The 27840-nt window shown below is 53.1% G+C and overlaps 1 protein-coding gene across 2 annotated transcripts; it reads right to left on the bottom strand.

The window, feature by feature from the left end:
* Window positions 1-762: 762 nt before the first annotated feature.
* On the bottom strand, window positions 763-26519 carry RGS19 (regulator of G protein signaling 19). Of its 2 annotated transcripts, XM_029586089.1 has the most exons (5): window positions 26239-26519; window positions 21732-21806; window positions 7431-7665; window positions 7288-7355; window positions 3407-3542 (listed from the first exon to the last, which is right to left on the bottom strand). In XM_029586089.1, exons 1-5 carry the CDS (start codon window positions 26334-26336, stop codon window positions 3539-3541), a joined length of 480 nt encoding a protein of 159 aa, XP_029441949.1. In that variant the 5' UTR covers window positions 26337-26519; the 3' UTR covers window positions 3407-3538. The 2 variants fall into 2 exon arrangements, with proteins under 2 accessions (XP_029441948.1, XP_029441949.1); XM_029586088.1 differs by lacking the exon at window positions 7288-7355 and having other exon boundaries at window positions 763-3542; window positions 26239-26336.
* Window positions 26520-27840: the final 1321 nt, after the last annotated feature.

The raw sequence follows: 27840 nt of genomic DNA, 5'->3' as shown, positions 1-27840 counted from the left end.
CGTGCAGGTTATCCCCATGTTTCTGTTAAGGGCAGTAACTGCCTCTCCATGCTGGTTACCCCCATGTTTCTGTTAAGGGTAGTAAATGCAGGTTACCCCCATGTTTCTGTTAAGGGTAGTGACTGCCACTCCGTGCAGGTTACCCCCATGTTTCTGTTAAGGGTAGTGACTGCCACTCCGTGCAGGTTACCTCTCTTGCCTTGAGCTGAAGGGCAGTAACTGCTGCCCTGTGCAGAAATGTTGCACCAAAGGTTACCCTTGGTTGGCTGTTTGTCCATTTCCATCCTCCAGCCATGAGGGATCCCTTCAGTTTATTCCCATTTCATCATAAAACATATGGGTCAGACTTAAAGATCTAAAAACGTAGACTCTGTAGAAAAGGGGAGCTATGATAAGACATTTAAATACTGCACTGGAGGCAGGCATCTTTCAACAGAAAAGAGGCTCCGGAAGGAGGGGTCATGAGAGGAGGAAGGACGGTAACCTCCGGAAACATTTCCTTACAGAGAGGGTGGTGAATGCATGATCCATCCTCCTTGTGGATACAGAGAGGGGATTTCTGGGGAAGAGGAAGGGACAGTGCAGGAGAGGTGGTCTTTATCTGCTGTCACAGTCTATGTTTAAGGTTAGAAATAAATTCTTCTCTCACTTGTAGGGAAGTCTCCCATCTCTATCAAAGAGAAAATGCTTTCCCTGCCCTCTGCCAACCCACCCACGCACACACACAGCACAGCACAAGAAATCTGACGCTACAGACTGCCATGAAAAAAATCATCTCAAGGTTTATGTTTTTAAAGATCAGCTTTTGATTGGCACCTACAAAACTGTCCCACTGCCCCTGTACTCCAGAAGAATGAAATAAAAACACAGGCAATTACTGCAGCCCTTCCAGACACAAATTCACAAGGACAGGACTCCAGAGCCGGATGGTTAACCCACTGTGAGAAGGCAGAATCACAGCAGCGGCCCGCAGCAGGTGAGGAGAAGGTCAAAGGGGCTATGGATGGAATATCCTCTCCCCGCTGCACTGTTAAGCCTGAGGATTTTATATTTCAAAAGCCATTGGAGCCAGCCCTCCTCCTGGCATGGCTGAGGCACAGGGAAGCAGATGAGCAGCAACTCCAGGTCAGAGGCAACCAGCAAGTCGCCCCTGCTTCTTCAACTCCTCTTTCAAAGCAATCAGAGCGCGCTTCTTAATTTCTTCAGTACGAAAAGCTCTGACAGAGAATTCAAACCTGGAGCCGGGGGGGGGGTGGGGGGGCTCAGTCCAGAAAACAGGAGAGTTTAGCTTCAGCCTCCTCTGTGCCCGCCCTGCACATCACACACACCTCATTTAGGTGGGCTGTGGCCGTGAAGCAGTTGTGACCTCAGAGATATCAAACCTGACCAAGTTCAAGGACGGAGACTTTGGTTGAGAAGTTTCCCTCCCTGGCCCCTGGCCTCACAGAGCCTGAGGAAGCCCAGCTAGGACAGGCACCGGCCTCCCTCTGGAGCGGGGAGATGGAACGGGCCCAGAGCCTGCTACCTGACAGTCATTTCATGTCCCTACGGCTGGGCGGGAGCGCGGGGTTAATGGGCCGCGGCTCTTCTGAAGAGAAGCCGTCCTTATTCAAGCACCGACAACAGGGACAGCGTTTCAATCTGCTCCAGGGCCTGGCGCTACAGCTGCTGAGCCTCATTCAGAGCAGAGGTTCTGGGGGGGGGGACCCCGCAGGAGGAGGCAGTGCAGAGAATAGTGCACACAGGCAACCTGTGTGCACTATTCTCCCTACACGGGGCCGCTCGCTGGCCAATACTGATTGTCTCCAATTTGTTAAATTTTAGTTTAAGATACTTTCCCCTAAATTTGCACAAACTCCGGGCCCGGGCCGGACGCCCTCCTGCGGTTAAGGCGTGAACTCCTCCACGCACGGCCCTCTTCTCTCTAGCGCGCACAAACACTGCCTGGTTTACCCAGCTCTGGCCTTACTGGACACCACACGGCAAGGTCAGCACTGACTGACTCAGGCGCACTCGTTTCTGAGCTTTTCACTTGAAAAGGGAGTCTTCCCTGGTTTTGGCGTAAAACTCAAGAGTTTCAGCTATTGCTGGGTATCTGCATGCCTGGGGCAGCTGGCTCGCCGGAGGGAGGGCGGGAGGGAGGGAGGGAGGAGTGGAGGGTGGTGGGGAGCATGAGAGCATGCACACGAGACTCAGGCGCTCTAAACAGAGGGGGCGCGAGGAGGCCAGGAGATGGGACGGAGACCTGCACGCTCCAGCTGCTCTTAGCTCGCTCCTGGCACGGGGGGCGCTCCTCCCACCACAGCACAGCTTCAGGGACTCCCCCCCCCCCCAACTACTCCGGGAGACCCAGAGTCCTCAATAAAGCAATCTGCGATTTCTTCCAGTTACGCTTTGGGCAAGGAGAGCACGAGGAGGACGGTGCTCTAGGCCACTGCCGCCTCGTGGGGCTTCTGCACCCTATCAGAGCTGAGGAGTTACTGGGAATCTCTCACGCAAGCAAGAAATACTTAAAATGACCAAGAGCTGTGAGCACAGGCAAGGTCCCTGAGCTGTGAGCATGGCTGGCGGCGCAGGGCTCCCCGGGGCTTTCTGGGAGCGGTCCCGGGAGCTCTCAAGGTTCCCGTCTTGTTTAAGTGGACACGGAGGCCATGCCTGGGCTGTAAGTTGGTCCCTGGGGGTGAGAGATGGCGTTGCCCCCACCTTGTAATAAAGCTTTCCTACCCTGCGCACCAGGGGCCGGGCGGTGCCGTGAGGGGAGCAGATTGCAGCTGATTTGCGACACAAGCATTGGTGAGAGGAAGATTTGAGGTGGGGGGGAGGGAGTCTGTATAGGTCCTGTGGCCCCTGCTCGCCTCGCCCCCTGGCTTGCTGGTGCTTACCCCATCAGACCCTTACTTCAACGGATAGAAATAGGGCAGCAGTTCAAACCCAAAGAAGAAAGGAAATCTCCTCTCCCCACACACAGCCGGGATAGTGAGGAGAAATGGAATTTGCTGAGAGCCGGGAGGAGGAAACGTCGTGCCGGCCTTCCCTCCCCCTCCGCCCCTCTCTGGGGTTCAGCGACCGAGCTCCAGCCGGAGCTGGCAGCACGGCCTCTGCAGGTGGACGCATGGCCCTGCCCGAATGAGAGAGAGAGAGAGAGTGGATGCAGACACTGCAGAAACAGGGTAAAAGCTCGATCCCAGCGGCTGGGCCGACCCGTCCGGCAGCCGGGCTGGCTGAAGCTTTAACCGAGGGGAGGGGCAGGAGTGATGGGAGGCATGGCACACGCTAGAAACGTCCTACACGCCTCTGGTCCCAGCTGCCTTCAGACACGGCTGTAAAAAACGTTCTCTTCCTCTGGAGAGGAGCTAGGATTCGGAGGACGAGCGCGACCTGGCCTGCAGCAAGGATCTGTAGATGGCAGAGTTCAGAAAGCGAGGGTAGGAGTCTCTGTGCATGAGGGTGTAGATCTGTAACTGAGCATCGTCGAAGGTGTGGGGGGATGGCTCCTGCATCTTCCTGTTTATCACTTCACGCACTCGAGAATCCAAACTCACCTGAGAGGCAACCAGAGAGAAGAAGGGAGGGCTTAGCAAGCAGGATGAGCAACGGGCCCCCCTCTCCCACCTACTCAGTACAAAACGAAGCTGCAACTGTACAGTACAGAGGGGGGCAGGGAGGCACTTAACCCCCCTCTACTACCTAGCAGACCAGGGGGCAGCTCCCACATATTCTCTTCAGTTCTAATGCATGCTCGGGTTTTATTACTCTGATTCCAGCACATCCTAGTCCTGGACATCCTGCACCTGAGAAGGGGAGCCTGTGGTGTGTGAGGGAAGTGTGCATGGTCTGTGCTCACATCCTGCACGACTGCTGCTCATGCTATATCTGTTCTGGAATGGGGCACAGTCAACGAGTGGATGTGGGACGTGGGCACTGCTTCAACTTCTTTTGTTGTGTGTGCATGTGAGTTTTCAGGTCAGGCAGAGCTGGGTGTTTAACAGAAGTGGGCTGCTGCTCGTGCTGTACCTGCTCTGGGGTGGGGCAGTGCGTGAGTGTGAGGGAAGCGTGCACGGCTGCTGCTCGTGCTGTACCTGCTCTGGGGTGGGGCAGTGCGTGAGTGTGAGGGAAGCGTGCACGGCTGCTGCTCGTGCTGTACTTGCTCTGGGGTTGGGCAGTGCGTGAGTGTAAGGGAAGCGTGCACGGCTGCTGCTCATGCTGTACCTACTCTGGGGTGGGGCAGTGCGTGAGTGTGAGGGAAGCGTGCACGGCTGCTGCTCGTGCTGTACCTGCTATGAGGTGGGCAGTGTGTGTGTGTGAGGGAAGCATGCACGGCTGCTGCTCATGCTGTACCTGCTCTGGGGTGGGGCAGTAGGTGTGTGAGGGAAGCGTGCACGGCTGCTGCTCATGCTGTACCTGCTCTGGGGTGGGGCAGTGTGTGTGTGAGGGAATCATGCATGGCTGCTGCTCGTGGTGTGCCTGCTCTGCGGTGGGGCAGTGTGTGTGTGTGAGGGAATCGTGCATGGCTGCTGCTCGTGGTGTGCCTGCTCTGGGGTGGGGCAGTGTGTGTGTGTGAGGGAAGCGTGCACGGCTGCTGCTCATGCTGTACCTGCTCTGGGGTGGGGCAGTATGTGTGTGAGTGAGGGAAGCGTGCACGGCTGCTGCTCATGCTGTACCTGGTCTGGGGTTGGGCAGTGTGTGTGCGAGGGAAGCGTGCACGGCTGCTGCTCATGCTGTACCTGGTCTGGGGTTGGGCAGTGTGTGTGCGAGGGAAGCGTGCACGGCTGCTGCTCATGCTGTACCTGCGCTGGGGTGGGGCAGTGTGTGTGTGAGGGAAGCGTTCACTGCTGCTGCTCATGCTGTACCTGGTCTGGGGTTGGGCAGTGTGTGTGTGTGTGTGTGTGAGGGAAGCGTGCATGGCTCCTGCTCGCGCTGTGCCTACTCTGGGGTGAGGTAGTGTGTGTGTGAGGGAAGTGTGCACGGCTGCTGCTCATGCTGTACCTGGTCTGGGCAGTGTGTGTGTGTGTGAGGGAAGCGTGCACGGCTGCTGCTCATGCTGTACCTGCTCTGGGGTGGGGCAGTGTGTGTGTGTGAGGGAAGCGTGCACGGCTGCTGCTCGTGCTGTGCCTGCTCTGGGGTGGGGCAGTGTGTGTGTGAGGGAAGCGTGCACGGCTGTTGCTCATGCTGTACCTGGTCTGGGGTTGGGCAGTGTGTGTGCGAGGGAAGCGTGCAAGGCTGCTGCTCATGCTGTACCTGGTCTGGGGTTGGGCAGTGTGTGTGCGAGGGAAGCGTGCATGGCTGCTGCTCATGCTGTACCTGGTCTGGGGTTGGGCAGTGTGTGTGTGTGTGTGTGTGAGGGAAGCGTGCATGGCTCCTGCTTGCGCTGTGCCTGCTCTGGGGTGAGGCAGTGTGTGTGTGTGAGGGAAGCGTGCACGGCTGCTGCTCGTGCTGTGCCTGCTCTGGGGTGGGGCAGTGTGTGTGTGAGGGAAGCGTGCACGGCTCCTGCTCGCGCTGTGCCTGCTCTGGGGTGAGGCAGTGTGTGTGTGAGGGAAGCGTGCACGGCTGCTGCTCATGCTGTGCCTGCTCTGGGGTGGGGCAGTGTGTGTGTGAGGGAAGCGTGCACGGCTGCTGCTCATGCTGTACCTGGTCTGGGGTTGGGCAGTGTGTGTGTGTGTGTGAGGGAAGCGTGCATGGCTCCTGCTCGCGCTGTGCCTGCTCTGGGGTGAGGCAGTGTGTGTGTGAGGGAAGCGTGCACGGCTGCTGCTCATGCTGTACCTGGTCTGGGGTTGGGTAGTGTGTGTGTGTGTGTGTGTGAGGGAAGCGTGCACGGCTGCTGCTCGTGCTGTGCCTGCTCTGGGGTGGGGCAGTGTGTGTGTGAGGGAAGCGTGCACGGCTGCTGCTCATGCTGTACCTGGTCTGGGGTTGGGCAGTGTGTGTGTATGTGTGTGAGGGAAGGGTGCACGGCTGCTGCTCGTGCTGTGCCTGCTCTGGGGTTGGGCAGTGTGTGTGTGTGAGGGAAGCGTGCACGGCTGCTGCTCATGCTGTACCTGCTCTGGGGTGGGGCAGTGTGTGTGTGAGGGAAGCGTGCACGGCTGCTGCTCATGCTGTACCTGATCTGGGGTTGGGCAGTGTGTGTATGTGTGTGAGGGAAGCGTGCATGGCTGCTGCTCATGCTGTACCTGGTCTGGGGTGAGGCAGTGTGTGTGTGAGGGAAGTGTGCACGGCTGCTGCTCATGCTGTACCTGCTCTGGGGTGGGGCAGTGTGTGTGTGAGGGAAGCGTGCACGGCTGCTGCTCATGCTGTACCTGATCTGGGGTTGGGCAGTGTGTGTATGTGTGTGAGGGAAGCGTGCATGGCTGCTGCTCATGCTGTACCTGGTCTGGGGTGAGGCAGTGTGTGTGTGAGGGAAGTGTGCACGGCTGCTGCTCATGCTGTACCTGCTCTGGGGTGGGGCAGTGTGTGTGTGTGTGTGTGTGTGAGGGAAGCGTGCACGGCTGCTGCTCGTGCTGTGCCTGCTCTGGGGTGGGGCAGTGTGTGTGTGTGAGGGAAGCGTGCACGGCTGCTGCTCATGCTGTACCTGGTCTGGGGTTGGGCAGTGTGTGTGTATGTGTGTGAGGGAAGGGTGCACGGCTGCTGCTTGTGCTGTGCCTGCTCTGGGGTTGGGCAGTGTGTGCGTGAGGGAAGCGTGCACGGCTGCTGCTCATGCTGTACCTGCTCTGGGGTGGGGCAGTGTGTGTGTGAGGGAAGCGTGCACGGCTGCTGCTCATGCTGTACCTGATCTGGGGTTGGGCAGTGTGTGTATGTGTGTGAGGGAAGCGTGCACGGCTGCTGCTCATGCTGTACCTGGTCTGGGGTGAGGCAGTGTGTGTGTGAGGGAAGTGTGCACGGCTGCTGCTCATGCTGTACCTGCTCTGGGGTGGGGCAGTGTGTGTGTGAGGGAAGCGTGCACGGCTACTGCTCATGCTGTACCTGGTCTGGGGTTGGGCAGTGTGTGTGTGTGTGTGAGGGAAGCGTGCATGGCTCCTGCTCGCGCTGTGCCTGCTCTGGGGTGAGGCAGTGTGTGTGTGAGGGAAGCGTGCACGGCTGCTGCTCATGCTGTACCTGCTCTGGGGTGGGGCAGTGTGTGTGTGAGGGAAGCGTGCACGGCTGCTGCTCATGCTGAACCTGGTCTGGGGTTGGGCAGTGTGTATGTGTGTGTGTGTGTGAGGGAAGCGTGCATGGCTCCTGCTCGCGCTGTGCCTGCTCTGGGGTGAGGCAATGTGTGTGTGAGGGAAGTGTGCACGGCTGCTGCTCATGCTGTACCTGTTCTGTGAATGGATGAATTCTGGGTTCTGTGCTTTCATTTGGAATCTTTCACTACACTCGGTATTCTAAAAAGAAAAGTAGAAATATTGGTTGTATTTCTGACCGCGATGTCCCTGCAAGTCCCTGCCTCCATTGCTTACCTCTTTGGGGGACAAGATGGAGATGTAATCCTCATAGATCAAGCGCACCTTCTCACTGATGCTTTGTTTGTTGCATTCCATTTTAAGTTCCTCGCAAGCTAACCAAAAGAGCATGTTCTCCTCACTGTACTCAGTCCGTAAGAATTCCCGGAACACGTTGCGTCCCGCAGGATTCTTCATCAGCTTGTCAAAGGAGCCCGACCAGCCGTGCACTTCATCTGGACTTGGCTTGGTGCTGTCACCATCGTCACCGAACAGAAGAAAGAGACAGATGGTCATTCTTTATTTCACATTATAGCTGTGTCTTCACTGCTTGCTGTAATCTCACAGTCCAGCTAATCACCCTCACTGCTATTCCAAGAAAGACCCTCGCACACAGCTCTGCTAATGCACCTCACTCCCACCCTGCAGCACCTCCTGCTATTCCAGTACTGAGACCCTCACACACAGCTCTGCCCTGCAGCGCCTCCTGCTATTCCAGTACTGAGACCCTCACACACAGCTCTGCCCTGCAGCGCCTCCTGCTATTCCAGTACTGAGACCCTCACACACAGCTCTGCCCTGCAGCGCCTCCTGCTATTCCAGTACTGAGACCCTCACACACAGCTCTGCCCTGCAGCGCCTCCTGCTATTCCAGTACTGAGACCCTCACACACAGCTCTGCCCTGCAGCGCCTCCTGCTATTCCAGTACTGAGACCCTCACACACAGCTCTGCCCTGCAGCGCCTCCTGCTGTTCCAGTACTGAGACCCTCACACACAGCTCTGCCCTGCAGCGCCTCCTGCTATTCCAGTACTGAGACCCTCACACACAGCTCTGCCCTGCAGCGCCTCCTGCTATTCCAGTACTGAGACCCTCACACACAGCTCTGCCCTGCAGCGCCTCCTGCTATTCCAGTACTGAGACCCTCACACACAGCTCTGCCCTGCAGCGCCTCCTGCTGTTCCAGTACTGAGACCCTCACACACAGCTCTGCCCTGCAGCACATCCTGCTATTCCAGTACTGAGACCCTCACACACAGCTCTGCCCTGCAGCACCTCCTGCTATTCCAGTACTGAGACCCTCACACACAGCTCTGCCCTGCAGCGCCTCCTGCTATTCCAGTCCTGAGACCCTCACACACAGCCCTGCCCCGCAGCGCCTCCTGCTATTCCAGTACTGAGACCCTCACACGCGGCTCTGCCCTGCAGCACCTCCTGCTATTCCAGTACTGAGACCCTCACACACAGCTCTGCCCTGCACCTCCTGCTATTCCAGTACTGAGACCCTCACACACAGCTCTGCCCTGCAGCATCTCCTGCTATTCCAGTACTGAGACCCTCACACACAGCTCTGCCCTGCAGCACCTCCTGCTATTCCAATACTGAGACCCTTACACACAGCTCTGCCCTGCAGCACCTCCTGCTATTCCAGTACTGAGACCCTCACACACAGCTCTGCCCTGCAGCATCTCCTGCTATTCCAGTACTGAGACCTTCACACACAGCTCTGCCCTGCAGCACCTCCTGCTATTCCAATACTGAGACCCTTACACGCAGCTCTGCCCTGCAGCACCTCCTGCTATTCCAGTACTGAGACCCTCAGGCACAGCTCTGCCCTGCAGCGCCTCCTGCTATTCCAGTACTGAGACCCTCAGGCACAGCTCTGCCCTGCAGCGCCTCCTGCTATTCCAGTACTGAGACCCTCAGGCACAGCTCTGCCCTGCAGCACCTCCTGCTATTCCAGTACTGAGACCCTCACACACAGCTCTGCCCCGCAGCATCTCCTGCTATTCCAGTACTGAGACCCTCGCACACAGCTCTGCCCCGCAGCATCTCCTGCTATTCCAGTACTGAGACCCTCACACACAGCTCTGCCCTGCAGCACCTCCTGCTATTCCAGTACTGAGACCCTCACACACAGCTCTGCCCTGCAGCACCTCCTGCTATTCCAGTCCTGAGACCCTCACACACAGCTCTGCCCTGCAGCACCTCCTGCTATTCCAGTACTGAGACCCTCGCGCACAGCTCTGCCCTGCAGCACCTCCTGCTATTCCAGTACTGAGACCCTCGCGCACAGCTCTGCCCTGCAGCACCTCCTGCTATTCCAGTACTGAGACCCTCACTCACAGCTCTGCCCTGCAGCACCTCCTGCTATTCCAGTCCTGAGACCCTCACGCACAGCTCTGCCCTGCAGCACCTCCTGCTATTCCAGTACTGAAACCCTCACACACAGCTCTGCCCTGCAGCATCTCCTGCTATTCCAGTACTGAGACCCTCACACACAGCTCTGCCCTGCAGCACCTCCTGCTATTCCAGTACTGAGACCCTCACACACAGCTCTGCCCTGCAGTACCTCCTGCTATTCCAGTACTGAGACCCTCACACACAGCTCTGCCCTGCAGCACCTCCTGCTATTCCAGTACTGAGACCCTCACACACAGCTCTGCCCTGCACCTCCTGCTATTCCAGTACTGAGACCCTCACACACAGCTCTGCCCTGCAGCATCTCCTGCTATTCCAGTACTGAGACCCTCATACACAGCTCTGCCCTGCAGCACCTCCTGCTATTCCAATACTGAGACCCTTACACGCAGCTCTGCCCTGCAGCACCTCCTGCTATTCCAGTACTGAGACCCTCACACACAGCTCTGCCCTGCAGCATCTCCTGCTATTCCAGTACTGAGACCTTCACACACAGCTCTGCCCTGCAGCACCTCCTGCTATTCCAATACTGAGACCCTTACACGCAGCTCTGCCCTGCAGCACCTCCTGCTATTCCAGTACTGAGACCCTCAGGCACAGCTCTGCCCTGCAGCACCTCCTGCTATTCCAGTACTGAAACCCTCACACACAGCTCTGCCCTGCAGCATCTCCTGCTATTCCAGTACTGAGACCCTCACACACAGCTCTGCCCTGCAGCACCTCCTGCTATTCCAGTACTGAGACCCTCACACACAGCTCTGCCCTGCAGCGCCTCCTGCTATTCCAGTACTGAGAACCTCACACACAGCTCTGCCCTGCAGTACCTCCTGCTATTCCAGTACTGAGACCCTCACACACAGCTCTGCCCTGCAGCACCTCCTGCTATTCCAGTACTGAGACCCTCACACACAGCTCTGCCCTGCACCTCCTGCTATTCCAGTACTGAGACCCTCACACACAGCTCTGCCCTGCAGCATCTCCTGCTATTCCAGTACTGAGACCCTCACACACAGCTCTGCCCTGCAGCACCTCCTGCTATTCCAATACTGAGACCCTTACACGCAGCTCTGCCCTGCAGCACCTCCTGCTATTCCAGTACTGAGACCCTCACACACAGCTCTGCCCTGCAGCATCTCCTGCTATTCCAGTACTGAGACCTTCACACACAGCTCTGCCCTGCAGCACCTCCTGCTATTCCAATACTGAGACCCTTACACGCAGCTCTGCCCTGCAGCACCTCCTGCTATTCCAGTACTGAGACCCTCAGGCACAGCTCTGCCCTGCAGCGCCTCCTGCTATTCCAGTACTGAGACCCTCAGGCACAGCTCTGCCCCGCAGCACCTCCTGCTATTCCAGTACTGAGACCCTCACACACAGCTCTGCCCCGCAGCATCTCCTGCTATTCCAGTACTGAGACCCTCGCGCACAGCTCTGCCCCGCAGCATCTCCTGCTATTCCAGTACTGAGACCCTCACACACAGCTCTGCCCTGCAGCACCTCCTGCTATTCCAGTACTGAGACCCTCACACACAGCTCTGCCCTGCAGCACCTCCTGCTATTCCAGTACTGAGACCCTCACACACAGCTCTGCCCTGCAGCACCTCCTGCTATTCCAGTCCTGAGACCCTCACACACAGCTCTGCCCTGCAGCACCTCCTGCTATTCCAGTACTGAGACCCTCACGCACAGCTCTGCCCTGCAGCACCTCCTGCTATTCCAGTACTGAGACCCTCGCGCACAGCTCTGCCCTGCAGCACCTCCTGCTATTCCAGTACTGAGACCCTCACTCACAGCTCTGCCCTGCAGCACCTCCTGCTATTCCAGTCCTGAGACCCTCACGCACAGCTCTGCCCTGCAGCACCTCCTGCTATTCCAGTACTGAGATCCTCACGCACAGCTCTGCCCTGCAGCACCTCCTGCTATTCCAGTACTGAGACCCTCACACACGGCTCTGCCCTGCAGCGCCTCCTGCCATTCCAGTACTGAGACCCTCACACACAGCTCTGCCCTGCAGCGCCTCCTGCTATTCCAGTACTGAGACCCTCACACACAGCTCTGCCCTGCAGCACCTCCTGCTATTCCAGTACTGAGACCCTCACACACAGCTCTGCCCTGCACCTCCTGCTATTCCAGTACTGAGACCCTCACACACAGCTCTGCCCTGCAGCACCTCCTGCTATTCCAGTACTGAGACCCTCACACACAGCTCTGTCCTGCAGCACCCCCTGCTATTCCAGTACTGAGACCCTCACACACAGCTCTGCCCTGCAGCACCTCCTGCTATTCCAGTACTGAGACCCTCACACACAGCTCTGTCCTGCACCTCCTGCTATTCCAGTACTGAGACCCTCACACACAGCTCTGCCCTGCAGCACCTCCTGCTATTCCAGTACTGAGACCCTCACACACAGCTCTGCCCTGCAGCGCCTCCTGCTATTCCAGTACTGAGACCCTCACACACAGCTCTGCCCTGCAGCACCTCCTGCTATTCCAGTACTGAGACCCTCACACACAGCTCTGTCCTGCACCTCCTGCTATTCCAGTACTGAGACCCTCACACACAGCTCTGCCCTGCAGCACCTCCTGCTATTCCAGTACTGAGACCCTCACACACAGCTCTGTCCTGCACCTCCTGCTATTCCAGTACTGAGACCCTCACACACGGCTCTGCCCTGCAGCACCTCCTGCTATTCCAGTACTGAGACCCTCACACACAGCTCTGCCCTGCAGCACCTCCTGCTATTCCATTACTGAGACCCTTACACACAGCTGCTTTTTTTCAGTAACGTAGTTGGGATTATTATTGTTCCTTATCTGCATCACTTTGCACTTTTCCACATAAATTTAATCTGCCATTCAGTTGCCCAGTCTCCTCGTCTCGTCCTTCTGCAGTTTCTCACAATCTGTTCCTGTATTTATTTCTTTACCAACTTTAAATAATTTTGTGTCATCTGTAAATCTGATCACCTCACTTCTAATCACCTCGTTGTTCCCTTCTCCTAATTATTTATGAATATGTAACACAGTAACATAATTTAAACGGCACTGGTCCCAGTACAGGTCCCTAGGGCATTCCACTAATGACCTTTCTCATTTGGAAAACTGACCATTTAATCCTACCTAGGTTTCCTGTCTGTTAACCAATTATCAGTCCACAACAGACACTGCCTCTTATCCCATGTCTATGTAATTTCATGAGTAGCCTCTCATGAGGAACTTTGTCAAACGCCTTCTGAAAATCCAAATACACTACATCTACCGGTTCACCTTTATCTACATGTTTATTTACATCTTCAAAAAATTATAAAAGATTCCCCTTGCTAAAACAATATTGACTCTTCTCCATTAAGCCTTGCCTATCGATATGGCTAGTGATTTTGTTCTAAAAATGGCTTCCCCTTTTTAAAAACTGACATCACATCGCCACCTTCCAGTCTTCAGGAATCGTGGCTGTTTTAAATGAAAAGGTTACAGGTAACTAGTAACAGGTGAGCGATTTTATATTTTAGTTCTTTTAGAACTCTGGGTGGATGCCATCTGGCCCTTGTGATTTGTTATTCTTTAGTTTGTCAGGCTGATCTATTGCATCCTCCATTGTCATAGAATCGTTTTAGTTGCTCAGAATCTCTACCTTTAAAGAATATTTCACCTTTGGGTATAATTCCTACAGCTTCCTGCATAAAGGCGGAGACAAAGTATTAATTCAATTTTTCTGCTATTTTCTTGTCTTCTCCAAGCACTCCTTTTGTCCCTCGGTCATCTAGAGGTCCATTTTCAGCCGCTGTGTGGCTCGGCCATCTCTCCTCCACCTTCCCCACTCACACTCGCAGCCTGGGCGTCATGATTGACAACCAACTCAATCTGAAACCTTTTATTAAATCTATCCTAAGTGATTGTTACTTCAAGCGGCAAACAATTAAAAAACTCAGGCCTCTACTTTACTTCACAGATTTCCGCACTGTCCTACAAGCCATCATTTTCTCCAAAATTGATTACTGTAACTCCCTCTTCCTCGGCCTCCCCTCCTCCCATAATCAAACCTTTACAAAATGCCTCAGCCCGCATCCTTACCAATGCAAAAAAAAAAAAGTGGTCCTATCACAGCCACGCTTATAGACTTACATCGGTTACCAATAAAATCAAGAATCTTATACAAACCTTGTCCCTCATTCACAAAAGTATTCTAAATGAAAACCTCCACTGGATCAACTCTCCTCTCACACTTCCACAAAACCAATTCGTTCCACCCCCCCTTTCAATCAAATCCACCAGACTCACCTCCACAACAAAAAGAGCCTTCTCTTTCAAGGGCCCACTCTTTGGAATTCCATGCGACCCTGGAACTACGAACTGAAACCTCCACCCCCAAATTAAAAAAAGAAACTGAAAACCTGGCTGTTTTTTTTCAAGCATCTCCCGCAAATTCCTCCCGCTGGTAACTGTAAATACTCAGAACCGTAATTACCAGGATACTGATAAGCTCTTCCTCATGCCTCTTTCTACTCTCGCGATCTGCTTTTGCCTCTGTTATTTATACAGTTAATCAACCTTTTTTCCTTCTGCCATTACTCCTCAATGTCAAATGTAAATACCGCCTCCTTATATAATCAGTTTTATACCAGGTTCCTTATATAAGCCTATGTAACTAGTTTGTTGTTTCCATGTTCAAGCCTCACCTTGTTATCCGGTGTCGCTCTCTTAGTTCTGTGTAAACCGATACGATGTGCAAACGGATATCGGTATATAAAAACCTCTAAACAAAATAAATAAATAAATATATCTGGCCACCTAGCAGGATATATTCAGTGGATTGGTCACATTGCTGAATATAGCCGGCTATCTGAAACTTAGCCGGTTATGTCTAACTTTAGGACATCCACAAAACGCCTCCCACCCACCTCTGGAACACCACCAACATAGGCAACTAAATTCTAGCCGCATGACTCATTAGAATTTAGTTGTATACGACTAACAATATAGCCAGAAAGCCAATTAGACAGATAAATTGCTATATAATCTAAATGGCTTTTGATTATCAACTTCCTAGTGGCCCAAATCACTCCCTCATAGGCTTTTTGCTTTGAATGTATGTGAAAAAGTTTTTATCTCACTAGCAATCACTCTTAAAGTCTCTCTTGGCCTTTCTAATTAACGTTTTACATCTAACATGCAAGTTTTTATGCTCTTGCCTATTTCTTCAGTTGGGTCTACTTTCCATTTTTTGAATGATGCTCTTTTAGCTTTAAGTGCCTCCTTTATCTCACCATTAAACAATGCTGACACTTGTTTTGTCTTCCTTTGTTTAAAAATACCATTTTAGAAGCCCAGCTAAAATGTATTCCTTGCATTAAAAAAGATTAATGTCCATATCTCATGCAAAGTTTTAACCCTTACAACAGCTCCTGTTAGTTTTCTTTATAATTTCCTTATTTTATCATAGTTTCCCTTTTTAAAGTCATATGCTACCATAGTAGTTTTACTTAATGCCCTCCTTACAGAGATTATGTCAAATTTGATTGGATTATGATCGCTATTGCTTAGCGGCACCACCACAGTAACCCCATGTACTAGGTCATGCGTTCCACTGAGGACCAGATCTAAAGTAGCTGCCCCATAAAGCAGCCATTTATTGCATCAAGAAACAAAACCTCTCTGGCATGTCCCAATGAGACATTGACCCAATCAATATTGGAGTAATTGAAAACTGTAAAAAAAAAGAGGGAAACTGATCTTGAATTCAAAATATTGCCTATAGTGACGGTGTCATCAAGCCAGACATTGTAATTCAAACCAAATCCAACCGGACCTCTAATCATTCACCATCACTTTGAGAACTCTTTAATTATTTTTGTATGAAAAACTATTTTTTTGTATTTTTCTTTTTCTTTTTAATATTATAAAAATTAGTCAAAAGGACTTCTATATTTCACTCCATTGATAACGTGAAGATAAGAAGTAGCTGGCATTCTCTCAATGCATTATATAAATAGCGCCCAACATGGCCGATGTTTCGCTTAGCAAAGCTTCCTCAGGGGCATTTAGATAACATCAGCATTGGAGTATTTGCCGATTCAAAATGGACTCGAAGTCTCAATCATTCTTCTGCAGTGCGAGCGTCACCCACGTCTTTATTCCAACCTTGGCGCAAACCTCGGGGGCGTTCCTCCTTGCTGACGTCACGCCATCCAGGTATATAATCTATTTCAATTTGCTAGCTCGTTGAGTTAGTAAGGACTTGAACAAGGACTCGAATCCGTTCCTGTCTACGTTACTCTGCCGTTTCCGTGCTGCCGCTGGAAGCTTTCTCTCTGCCCTTCGGGGTAACTGCTAACCTACTCTTCGGGGGCCCTCTGCTTTATTTCAGGTGCCTTACAGGGAACAGGTACTCACTCCTCAAGGGCCTGCTCTCCCTGCCTCGGTGCCTGCATTATCTTCTACAACCTGGTAGAATCGCATACCTACAGCAAACACCTAGTGAGTATGCTAACTCTCAGTCTCTCTCATCCCGCAGCACTACCTTGCTGGGAAACCTGCTTCGGATACCAATGTGGTGAGAAGGGCTCCCTCTGCCGAGGTCCCTGAGACTGCTACTACCAGACTGCCTCACTACTGCCACCTCTGGTGGTACTCTTCAAGCTGTACAATTTATTTATTTATTTAGTGACTTTTTATATACCGCGGCACGTTAAAAACATCACCTCGGTTTACAATAAACAATAATTCAGCAACAGGCTTTACAGAGAAATTGAAATAACATAGACATGATATATATCAAAAAATACCAACAAAACAAAAGCAAATAATAAAGAACTAACTGTGTTTGTGCATACAGAGTCTAGCCTAGTACTGTGGCCCTCTGCCACAGTACCCAAGGATCCACCCAAACACCGCTCAACCATAACAGTGCCCTATCACATCGATATAATTTATATCCTGGTAGCACAGTGCCCCACTGGTTATCCTGTTTCCATTACATCTCTGAAATACCTATAACGTCTGTACCCTCATATAATGCCATATACGTTCTAACTCACCAGTCTTACTGGTCAGGCTTCTGGCATTCGCAGACAGACATTTTAAAGTATGTATTTGTACTTTCATTTCTCTTTCTATTCACAACCTGCTTGTTAGCGAATGATACAGGCAGTTTAGAGTCATTCACATCTGGATGATCTTTGTCCATCTGGGCTACTTCAGCCATAAATACAACCTCTCTACGGGGACAGTCTGACTTCCCTGTTTTGCAAATATCCTTGGAAGATAGCTCCCTCTGAGCCACACGCCTCGGAGTGGCTGTCTGCTTCCTCCCGTGATCTAGTTTATAAGCTGCTCTTTCTGCAGCCTTGTTTGACTCTGGTTAAGGTGGAGCCCGTCCGTTGCAAGAGGCTCCCCCCTTCTCCAGAACGTTCCCCAGTTTTTCCCTCTTCCCTGCACCATCGTCTCATCCATGCATTGAGACTCCGGAGCTCTGCCTGCCTCTGGGGACCTGCGCGTGGAACAGGGAGCGTTTCAGAGAATGCTACCCTGGAGGTTCTGGATTTAAGTTTCCTGTCTCAGAACCTCCCCCCTACATCCTCCCGCATCACTGGAAGCCACATAGCCCACTCCTCCCCAGTCATGCGCTGGACTCAGAGGGGCTCAGGGGTGTGGCTCCCACTGGCCGATGGCCGCGTACAGCACCTGCCTAACAGCTTCATGACTGCAAGGGAAGAAATGTTTTAAATGTGGCTCTTCAGAGCACTTCAGCGCAACCTGCAAATATGTAAAGTGTGGGAACTGTGAACAGACCGGGCACAGCAGTGCCGAGTGCACCGGGCGAGTGAAATGCAGCCCGTGTGGCGGGGTGGAAGGCCAGGTGTGCATGCACTGTCCTCAGGCGTCTCACAAGTGCCCCCTCACACTGCAGGACCCCCAGGAGGAAGTCCCCGGTGAGAGGCAAGAAACTCAGCCGGGACCCCAGCCAGAGCAGGGACCCGGTGCAAGCCGGCTGCTCTGCCAAATGGGGCAGGAGAGAACGGAGGGTCAGCCTGTGCAAGGCTGCAGTGCCTGATACATGTGAGCAGGAGAGGAGGGTCCTGGGACGAGAAGTGGACGACACAAGAGAGGGAAATGGCAGCAGAAAACGCCCAGTGCACTGATGCAGGTGAAAGAGGAGACGCCCAGGATTAACAGAGTTTCAACCCCCGCCCCCGAGAGAGCAGAGCCTGGTACCTCCTGGGCTGATACTCCAATTCCATATGACAGCCCGGCGGGATTGGAACCCCTTCCTTTTATAAAAGCAAAAAAAAAAAAAAAGGGAAGAGGAAGGCCAGGAAACCCTTAAAGGAGAAATCTGAGGCATCAGAAAAGGAGGAGGAAAGAGAGAGCAATGCAGCCCCTCTGACATCTGAAAGTCCCATCCCCACCTGTAATCGCTTGGAGTCACTGCAGATTGAGGAGACCTCCCCCTCTGAGCAGGGGACAGCACCGAGGAGCACAGCCCCTGACAGTCGTCACCGCTGAACCCGAGAGCGTGGATATGCACAGTCCTGCTGGGGCCCTTTAAGAGGATGAAGATGCAGGCAAAAAAAAGAGCAATGTGACGAAGAAATAAAATAGCTCTGTGAAACATGGCAGCTTCATAACCAAGAAAGTTATCCCCCCCCCCCCTGCCGTTGCCACACGGAACGAGAGCAGTAAGTCACGAGCAGTGGGACAGAGGCTTCCTGCGCGAGACCCCAGCGTGCAGCCTGAAAGAGAGGCAGCCTCTCAGCGTGGTGGCGATGCTGTGCACCTCCACTAACCTGAGTGCAGTGAGGGCACTGGAGCTGTATGCAGGGAGAGGCCCTCCTGATGTGAGCCTGACCAATATCTACAGCCCCCAAACCTAAGGAGAAAGGAAAGAGCAGTGAAGCCATTCCTCATGACATCCAGGCTCCCGGTGCTTGGCAGGGCCTTCCTGTGTGGCGAGCAGTCTGGATACGATGAATCCACCCTCACAGCAGTGTGAAAGCAAATCAATCTTAGAGATACGTTCCTGGACACCCAGGCTGCACATTCACCAGCGGCACACGGAGAGGCCGCACTGACCGCCTGCACACACAGGCAGGGACTGTGCCCTCTGCCTTCTCTGACCACTGCGTAGTAAAAGTGCCTGCTGAACGCCTCTGAAATCACCCGGTTTGGGAGAGGAGTCTGGCGGCTGAGCAGCGAGTCCCTGCACAACCCGGAAACAATTAATAATGTGGAGAGGTTTTATGCAAGCCAAAAGCTGCAAGCGCTCCTCTAGAGTGCCGGGATGACCCTAAGAGCCGCCTGCGGTCTTGTCCTGCAAGAAGAAGCTGCTTGGAGAGTGAATAAAGAAGAGAGACTCGGAGAGGTCAGGGTATTCCTGGAACCTTTGTTAAAATGGTTGCCCTGTCTTTGTCACTCTGCGCATGGGGTCCCTATCATCAATGGGTGGCTGGGAGAGGGCCTTAAAATCCAGTTCAGGGGTCAGGCAAGGATGTCCACTCAGTGCCCTGTTATATGTCCTTTCTGCAGGTAACTTTAAGGATGACCTCACCTGCTTTGCTGCGAGCGCCAGATCTGAGCGCGCCCTGCGGGAGGCAGGAGAAAAGCCTGAAAAGGTGTCAAACTCCAAGGTGAGCACTGCAGAGTGTAATGCCAGGTGGGCAGGCCCTGACCAGGAAATCTCGCTGTTAGGGGGATCTCCTTTCGTGGGGTGGAAGCAGCCTGCAGAAACGGGGAAGCAAAGGTTAAAAGAGGGGAGCAGTGGGTTTCCAGATGGAAAAATAGCAAACACCCACTGGGCATTAAAGTCCACATTTTATTTTAAAGTGCTTGTTTATTTATTTATTTTTAGAGTGCCTATTTATTTATTTATTTTAAAGGGCTTATTTATTTATTTATTTTAAGGTGCTTATTTATTTATTTTAAAGGGCTTATTTATTTGTTTATTTTAAGGTGCTTATTTATTTATTTTAAAGGGCTTATTTATTTGTTTATTTATTTATTTTTGGAGGGCTTATTTATTTATTTATTTTAAAGGGCTTATTTACTGCGCCCGTCCGGGGCGTGTTATAACTGAAACATACATAATAAAATAAGCCAGGCTCACCGGCTTCACAACATAAATAAAAACTAAAATGAAATAAGAATAAAATCAGGTGCAAGGAGGAGCTGAGAGGTGGAAGAGGATTATAATGAGGTGCTCGGGATGCAAGGAGCGCTGCTGTTTGAGAGCTCGTTTAAAATCTCTCTTATAGCGGGAGGTAACGTATTCGGGAGGATGGGGGCTGCCACTGACAATGCTCATTTTAAGATCGGCTTTCTTTTACCTTTCTTTCTGTACCTAAGTTTTGAATTTCCGCTACCCCAGAACTTGGTGGTCAGACTGACGGCCTCTTCTAGCAGATGCTCTGGGGGTAAAACCCAAAGGATATGGAGGAACCTCGCCTGTTTGCCAAAACATTAAGTGAGCTTTAGCAGGATAAACCCGGTGCTGTTTTGTGCCATTTTATCTGTTTTGTTTTGTTTTTAACTTGAACCAATGTCTGAGTTTTGGCCTCTGTCGATGGCAGCGCATCCTCTCTAGACGGGTCGTGCCCCTAATGCCAGCATGGACAGAAGGCTACAGGACAGTGTCCGTCAGGATACAAGGCCTCTGCCCGCCCCATAAGATACATAACATCCTGGCACGTCTTAGTAGATGAAGTGACCTCACTCTCCAGGAGAGAGCTGAGTGACCTCCTACTCAGGAGGTCATTCTACGTTGACCTTGCCTTGCCGCACTGCCCTCAAGAGCATTACAGTGATATCCTTCATAAGTTGGGAGAATGCAGGACCCTAATGTCTCTGTGGGACTTCCTGTGGTTATCAGTGCTAGGGCGAGACAGTGTCCGTCCGCTAACATGAAGCTGAGGGTTGATGTGGGTAACAACTGCCCCCATCCTACCTGTACCACACGGAAAGAAAGAGTGGAGCAGCCGTTTGTGAGCTGCCCTTTCAGTAACGCAGTGTGGGCAGAGGCCACAGAACGATTAGGTACTGGGTATCTGGACAGGATCTATGGCATTGGGCTACAGCCCAGTAAACCTCAATGGGCTCGCACTCTGACTCATCACCTCAGTTATAAAGCACAAAATTCATACCCTGATTACTGAAGTGATGTCCTCAGTCATGAGCACAGTCTGGGAAATCAGGGACTTAGAAAAAGAGCAATACACCCCCCCAACGGAAGGACTGAATTGCATAGTCTGGGTAAACAAATAAGAGTGGGAGTAGCTTGCTTATTGCGGCGGTTACTACCCCGAATCAATTAAGCCTGATACTTCACTTGGAATGCATATCCAGCAAAGCTCACTGCTTCAATGGCAGGGGGATGAAGAAAAGAGGATTTATATTCAGACAACAACCAACAAGGTCTGAATTGCACAGGCTGGGTAAACAAATAAAAGTGGGAGTAGCTTGCTTATTGCGGCGGTTACTACCCCGAATCAATTAAGCCTGATACTTCACTTGGAATGCATATCCAGCACAGCTCACTGCTTCAATGATAGGGGTATGAAGAAAAGAGGATTTATATTCAGACAACAACCAACAAGGTCTGAATTGCACAGGCTGGGTAAACAAATAAGAATGGGAGTAGCTTGCTTACTACGGCGGTTACTCCCCGAATCATTTAAGCCTGATACTTCACTTGGAATGCATATCCAGCACAGCTCACTGCTTCAACAGCAGGGTGAATGAAGAAAAGAGGATTTATATTCAGACAACAACCAACAAGGACTGAATTGCACAGGCTGGGTAAACAAATAAGAGTGGGAGTAGCTTATTGCGGTGGTTACTACCCCGAATCAATTAAACCTGATACTTCACTTTGATGCAGCTCCAGCACTGCTCTCTGCATCAATGGCACCCAGGCCCCGTCTCTTCCCTCAGCTCTCTCAATCTGTCCCCTAGCCTAACATCCAGTCCCCTTCTCTGAATCTGTCCCCTGTATGCAAGATGACGACCAGTGCTGCTGATCTCGCAGCTCCTCCGGAAAGCCCACAGAGCCTCCCTAGCTTCCTCTTCACATCAGGGCCCTTGTGGCCGAGTTTCCTTTCTTTGGGATACCCTGTTGCATGCACTTACCAGACCTCACATTTTGGTATGCTCTCCAGTTTGGTGTCTCGGGAAGGTCGCCGTAGCCGGTCCCGATCTTCATTCCTAACAAGAAGACTAGAAGGTAGTAAACAAATTTACAGGTAAAAAGCCCCGCCTCCCTGCACACACACACAGGACACATCTGAGCCGACGCCCGTTTACACTCCTCCCCCACCCAAACGCCTGCGTCCTGTCTCGCTCCCCTCCTCCAAGGAACGAGGCTGCAGTCACTGCCGGGGAACCTGGGGGCATGCAGCTGCAGGGAGGGTGTCGGGAAGGCTCCCTGCTCGCTCTCCTGATGGGACCTTTGCAATCACAGACGTTGCCTTCAGTGAAATTAATAAAAGATTCGTTGATGTGTCCTCTCCCAGGAAGCAGGAATGTTAGGCATGTGACATCTGGCCCAGCCTTCATGGGATGGATGGCTTGTAGGAAACTTTATTCCTAGCAGTGCCAGCTCTAATCCTGTCCTGTCCCGAACTGGATGAACGGACAGCAAAATGCCTGCCCCGGCTCCCTGTCCCGCTGGAACGCACAGCGAGAGAAACCTTCAAAGCCATTTCCCAGGCTGAAAGGAAAGCAGGCCGGGCCTTCCACAGCCGGACTGTGAGGCGCTGCAGGGCACGTGGCTCCTTCTAGGGCACATCCTGAGAGCTGCTCAGATTCTCAGAGCTAGGGCCCGGGGGCCTTCCCTTTGAAAGACAGAACATTGGGAATTATTAGGAAGGGAATGGTGAATAAAACGGAAAATGTCATAATGCCTCTGTATCGCTCCATGGTGAGACCCCACCTTGAATACTGTGTACAATTCTGGTCTCCGTATCTCAATAAAAGATATAATTGCGATGGAGAAGGTACAGAGAAGTGCGACCAAAATGATAAAGGGAATGGAACAGCTCCCCTATGAGGAAAGGCTGAAGAGGTTAGGACTTTTCAGCTTGGAGAAGAGACGACTGAGGGGGGATATGATAGAGGTGTTTAAAATCATGAGAGGTCTAGAACGAGTAGATGTGAATCGGTTATTTACTCTTTCGGATAATAGAAGGACTAGGGGGCACTCCATGAAGTTAGCATGGGGCACATTTAAAACTAATCGGGGAAGTTCTTCTTCACTCAACGCACAATTAAACTCTGGAATTTGTTGCCAGAGAATGTGGTTAGTGCAGTTAGTGTAGCTGGGTTTAAAAAAGGATTGGATAAGTTCTTGGAGGAGAAGTCCATTACCTGCTATTAAGTTCACTTAGAGAATAGCCACTGCCATTAGCAATGGTAACATGGAATAGACTTAGTTTTTGGGTACTTGCCAGGTTCTTATGGCCTGGATTGGCCACTGTTGGAAACAGGATGCTGGGCTTGATGGACCCTGGGTCTGACCCAGCATGGCATTTTCTTATGTTCTTAATTTGCTACAGTATTCACAAGCTCAGAACGCCCAAGTGCATTTCAAACAGCGCAGAACATTCAAAAGTGCCCCCAAAGAGGCAAAAACTGAAAATTCTTCCTCTAGTAATAAAAAACTAAAAAGATAAACACCAGGGCAACTCCTGGCTTCCAATGCAGGTCGAGATTATCTCTGCTCAGATCAGGCTGCTGGATACAAAACATGCTGCTGCTTCTGCCTGCTCAGGTTCTGGTTCTGACCCGCTGGCAGGATCCCACAGATTTTGCTCCTTCAGCTGCTGCTTCTCCTCTTTCCCCCAGGATTGTCCCTGCTCCTTCCTTATTCTGCCTCTCAGCTTTGGGACCCGCGTGCCTCTCCTCACAGGAGGAAATGCCTCTCTCTTTCTGTTTCTCCAGTGCTGCACTGCATGCAGAGTCTGCCTGCTCTGGCTTTCCAGCTCACTTTGTACTTTCTCATCTGTTGGGGTGAGGTGAGTGCTGCGTGTGTGATCCAGGTGAGGTGAGTGCTGCGTGTGAGATCCAGGTGAGGTCAGTGCTGCGTGTGTGATCCAGGTGCGGGATTGTGCTGCAGGTGTGATCCAGGTGCGGGATTGTGCTGCGTGTGAGATCCAGGTGAGGGATTGTGCTGCGTGTGTGATCCAGGTGAGGTCAGTGCTGCGTGTGAGATCCAGGTGAGGTCAGTGCTGCGTGTGTGATGCAGGTGAGGGATTGTGCTTGCGTGTGTGATGCAGGTGAGGTCAGTGCTGCGTGTGAGATCCAGGTGAGGTCAGTGCTGCGTGTGAGATCCAGGTGAGGGATTGTGCTGCGTGTGAGATCCAGGTGAGGGATTGTGCTGCGTGTGAGATCCAGGTGAGGTGAGTGCTGCGTGTGAGATCCAGGTGAGGGATTGTGCTGCGTGTGAGATCCAGGTGAGGGATTGTGCTGCGTGTGAGATCCAGATGAGGGATTGTGCTGCGTGTGTGATCCAGGTGAGGGATTGTGCTGCGTGTGAGATCCAGGTGAGGTGAGTGCTGCGTGTGTGATCCAGGTGAGGGATTGTGCTGCATGTGAGATCCAGGTGAGGTGAGTGCTGCGTGTGTGATGCAGGTGAGGGATTGTGCTGCGTGTGTGATGCAGGTGAGGGATTGTGCTGCGTGTGTGATGCAGGTGAGGTCAGTGCTGCAGGTGTGATCCAGGTGAGGGATTGTGCTGCGTGTGAGATCCAGGTGAGGTCAGAGCTGCGTGTGAGATCCAGGTGAGGGATTGTGCTGCGTGTGAGATCCAGGTGAGGGATTGTGCTGCGTGTGTGATCCAGATGAGGGATTGTGCTGCGTGTGTGATCCAGGTGAGGGATTGTGCTGCGTGTGAGATCCAGGTGAGGTGAGTGCTGCGTGTGAGATCCAGGTGAGGGATTGTGCTGCGTGTGAGATCCAGGTGAGGTGAGTGCTGCGTGTGAGATCCAGGTGAGGTGAGTGCTGCGTGTGAGATCCAGGTGAGGTGAGTGCTGCGTGTGTGATCCAGGTGAGGGATTGTGCTGCATGTGAGATCCAGGTGAGGTGAGTGCTGCGTGTGTGATGCAGGTGAGGTATTGTGCTGCGTGTGTGATGCAGGTGAGGGATTGTGCTGCGTGTGTGATGCAGGTGAGGGATTGTGCTGCGTGTGTGATGCAGGTGAGGTCAGTGCTGCAGGTGTGATCCAGGTGAGGGATTGTGCTGCGTGTGAGATCCAGGTGAGGTCAGTGCTGCGTGTGAGATCCAGGTGAGGTCAGTGCTGCGTGTGTGATGCAGGTGAGGTCAGTGCTGCGTGTGTGATGCAGGTGAGGTCAGTGCTGCAGGTGTGATCCAGGTGAGGTCAGTGCTGCAGGTGTGATCCAGGTGAGGGATTGTGCTGCGTGTGAGATCCAGGTGAGGTCAGTGCTGCGTGTGTGATCCAGGTGCGGTCAGTGCTGCGTGTGTGATCCAGGTGAGGTCAGTGCTGCAGGTGTGATGCAGGTGAGGTCAGTGCTGCGTGTGTGATGCAGGTGAGGACAGTGCTGCGTGTGTTATCCAGGTGAGGACAGTGCTGCGTGTGTTATCCAGGTGAGGACAGTGCTGCGTGTGAGATCCAGGTGAGGACAGTGCTGCGTGTGTGATCCAGGTGAGGGATTGTGCTGCGTGTGAGATCCAGGTGAGGTCAGTGCTGCGTGTGAGATCCAGGTGAGGTCAGTGCTGCGTGTGAGATCCAGGTGCGGTCAGTGCTGCGTGTGAGATCCAGGTGCGGTCAGTGCTGCGTGTGTGATCCAGGTGCGGTCAGTGCTGCGTGTGTGATCCAGGTGAGGGATTGTGCTGCCTGTAGGGAGCTGGAGCAGTGTGTCCTGGGCCTTTTCCCAGGAGGAGGTGTAAGTGGGTTCCAGGGTGCTGCCTTTGCCTGTTGTATGGCAGGTTCACCTCTGATGTTTCTCTCCTCCTCCCAGCCTGATTGTCCTTCCCATCAGCCTCCGTTTTCTCTTTCTGCTTATGCCTGTATTTCTCTCCCCCACCTCTGTCTCTTTCCCTCCTCCTCCTCTGTCTCTCTCATCTCCCCCCACTCCTGTATCTCTCTCTCTCTCTCTCTCTCCCACACAAGTCTGAAACCGCAGCAGGAACAGTTCTGGTTCCTGTTTACGACATCGCCCCTCTTTCTGCTCTTGCTAAATTAAAAAAAAAAAAAAAACCAAAAAAACTAAAGCTTCTTCCTTTTGTGAAAGGGACAGAGCTGTGCTGAGGGCAATGCTCAGCTCACAGAGGCAGCAGCCTGCAAATGCAAGGGCACCAGCATAGGGCAGACACCCTGGCAGCCGAGGCAACCGGCCCAGGGCACGACTGGCAGCAGGGGCGCACGGGAAGCATGCACACGTCACCTCTGGGTGGTTTCAGCCCACACGCCAGCTCCTGGGGAGAGGGTATAATGTGCTTATTGTGAGCTGAAGGCCACCCTTAGACCCCAGGAGTCACAGGGATGCTTCCCACTGCCGGGCCCTGCCCAAGCCCCCCCCTCCCCCGTTGGCGCAGGTACTGCCAGCTGCGTGACGCCGACTGCCGCGCAGGTTTGCCACGACGTGCAGGAAAGAGAGAGAGAGAGAGCGCGCATCACCTACCAGGAGCAGCTGCAGCAGCAGCACCAGCAGAAGCAGCAGGCGTGGGGCCGGTTATTGCTGGCCGGTGGCACCAGTGCCGGGGAGGCATGGCGGGACATCGGAGACCGGCTCGGGCGCAGCTCAGGTCCTGTGCACTGCGGAAGAGGAGCAAACAAGTCAGGGACGGCAGCTCGCAGTCACTTCCCTCACCCCATGCGAGGGTGTGCGTGCGGCAGGGGACCCGCCCCACCTCCACAGGAGGGAGCCCGGCATCCTGCAACGCAGCTTCCCAGCCTCCTTCTGCAGCACTTCTTCCAAGGAGCTCTCATCCCAGTGCATTCTGGTACTTGTAGTCCTGTCTCTACCATTTGAAGCCAGCACTGCAGGTGCCAGAGTGCATGGGGGAGGGGGAGGGGGGTTATCAGAACTGGACCGGAATCTCCCTCCTGGGACTGGGGCCACTTGGGCAGCAGCGATGATGCTGTCTCAGCCTCGAGCAGCGGGTACGGCCCTGGCATTGCCCCCCTGGCCTCTGTAGAAATGGAGTCATCAGAAGAACAGCCCCCCCCTGCTCGGGGAGGGGTCCCCCAGTAATCCGTGGCCGCCCTTTCCCAGCAACGCTGGGAGGCACTGGGGGCTGTAATTGGGTTTTCCCGCTGTTGCCAATTTCTGTAGGACCAGAGTGAGGGGAAATCTCGGCTGATTTTCAATTTTTCCTTCCTTCCGCTGCTCTGGGGATGTTTTCCGCCCATGCACCAATCAAAGGGAGGAAAAAAAGCTCCTTTCAGACTGGGGACAGGGTGCCAGAAACGCAGCCGTCATCCAAAGCACTGCTCACCCACTTCTGAGTACAGGGAGAGCCTCTGCCCCAGCAGGACGGACCACTCACACCCCCACACCACTGCTGCACATACGTAAAGCACCTTAAACCCCACCCAACTCCACCCTCACCAAACCACAGGACCTGCCAGAAACAAGGAAACATGGACACCTCCAGCTCCACAGTCAGGGCTGGCTAACGTGAGCTACATAACTTGCACTGCTGAGTATCCCACACACAGCTCTGCCCTGCAGCGCCTCCTGCTATTCCAGTACTGAGACCCTCACACACAGCTCTGCCCTGCAGCACCTCCTGCTATTCCAGTACTGAGACCCTCACACGCAGCTCTGCCCTGCAGCACCTCCTGCTATTCCAGTACTGAGACCCTCACACAGCAACTCTGCCCCTGCAGCACCTCCTGCTATTCCAGCACTGAGACCCTCACACACAGCTCTGTCCCTGCAGCACCTCCTGCTATTCCAGTACTGAGACCCTCACATACCGCTCTGCCCTGCAGCACCTCCTGCTATTCCAGTACTGAGACCCTCACATACAGCTCTGCCCTGCAGCACCTCCTGCTATTCCAGTACTGAGACCCTCACATACAGCTCTGCCCTGCAGCACCTCCTGCTATTCCAGTACTGAGACCCTCACACACAGCTCTGCCCTGCAGCACCTCCTGCTATTCCAGTACTGAGACCCTCACACGCAACTCTGCCCTGCAGCACCTCCTGCTATTCCAGTACTGAGACCCTCACACACAGCTCTGCCCCTGCAGCACCTCCTGCTATTCCAGTACTGAG

The sequence above is a fragment of the Rhinatrema bivittatum genome, unplaced genomic scaffold (assembly GCF_901001135.1).
Source record: "Rhinatrema bivittatum unplaced genomic scaffold, aRhiBiv1.1, whole genome shotgun sequence".
Taxonomy (NCBI): domain Eukaryota; kingdom Metazoa; phylum Chordata; class Amphibia; order Gymnophiona; family Rhinatrematidae; genus Rhinatrema; species Rhinatrema bivittatum.
Note: the sequence above shows the minus strand (reverse complement) of the source record. Positions and strands in the feature narration are given on the sequence as shown.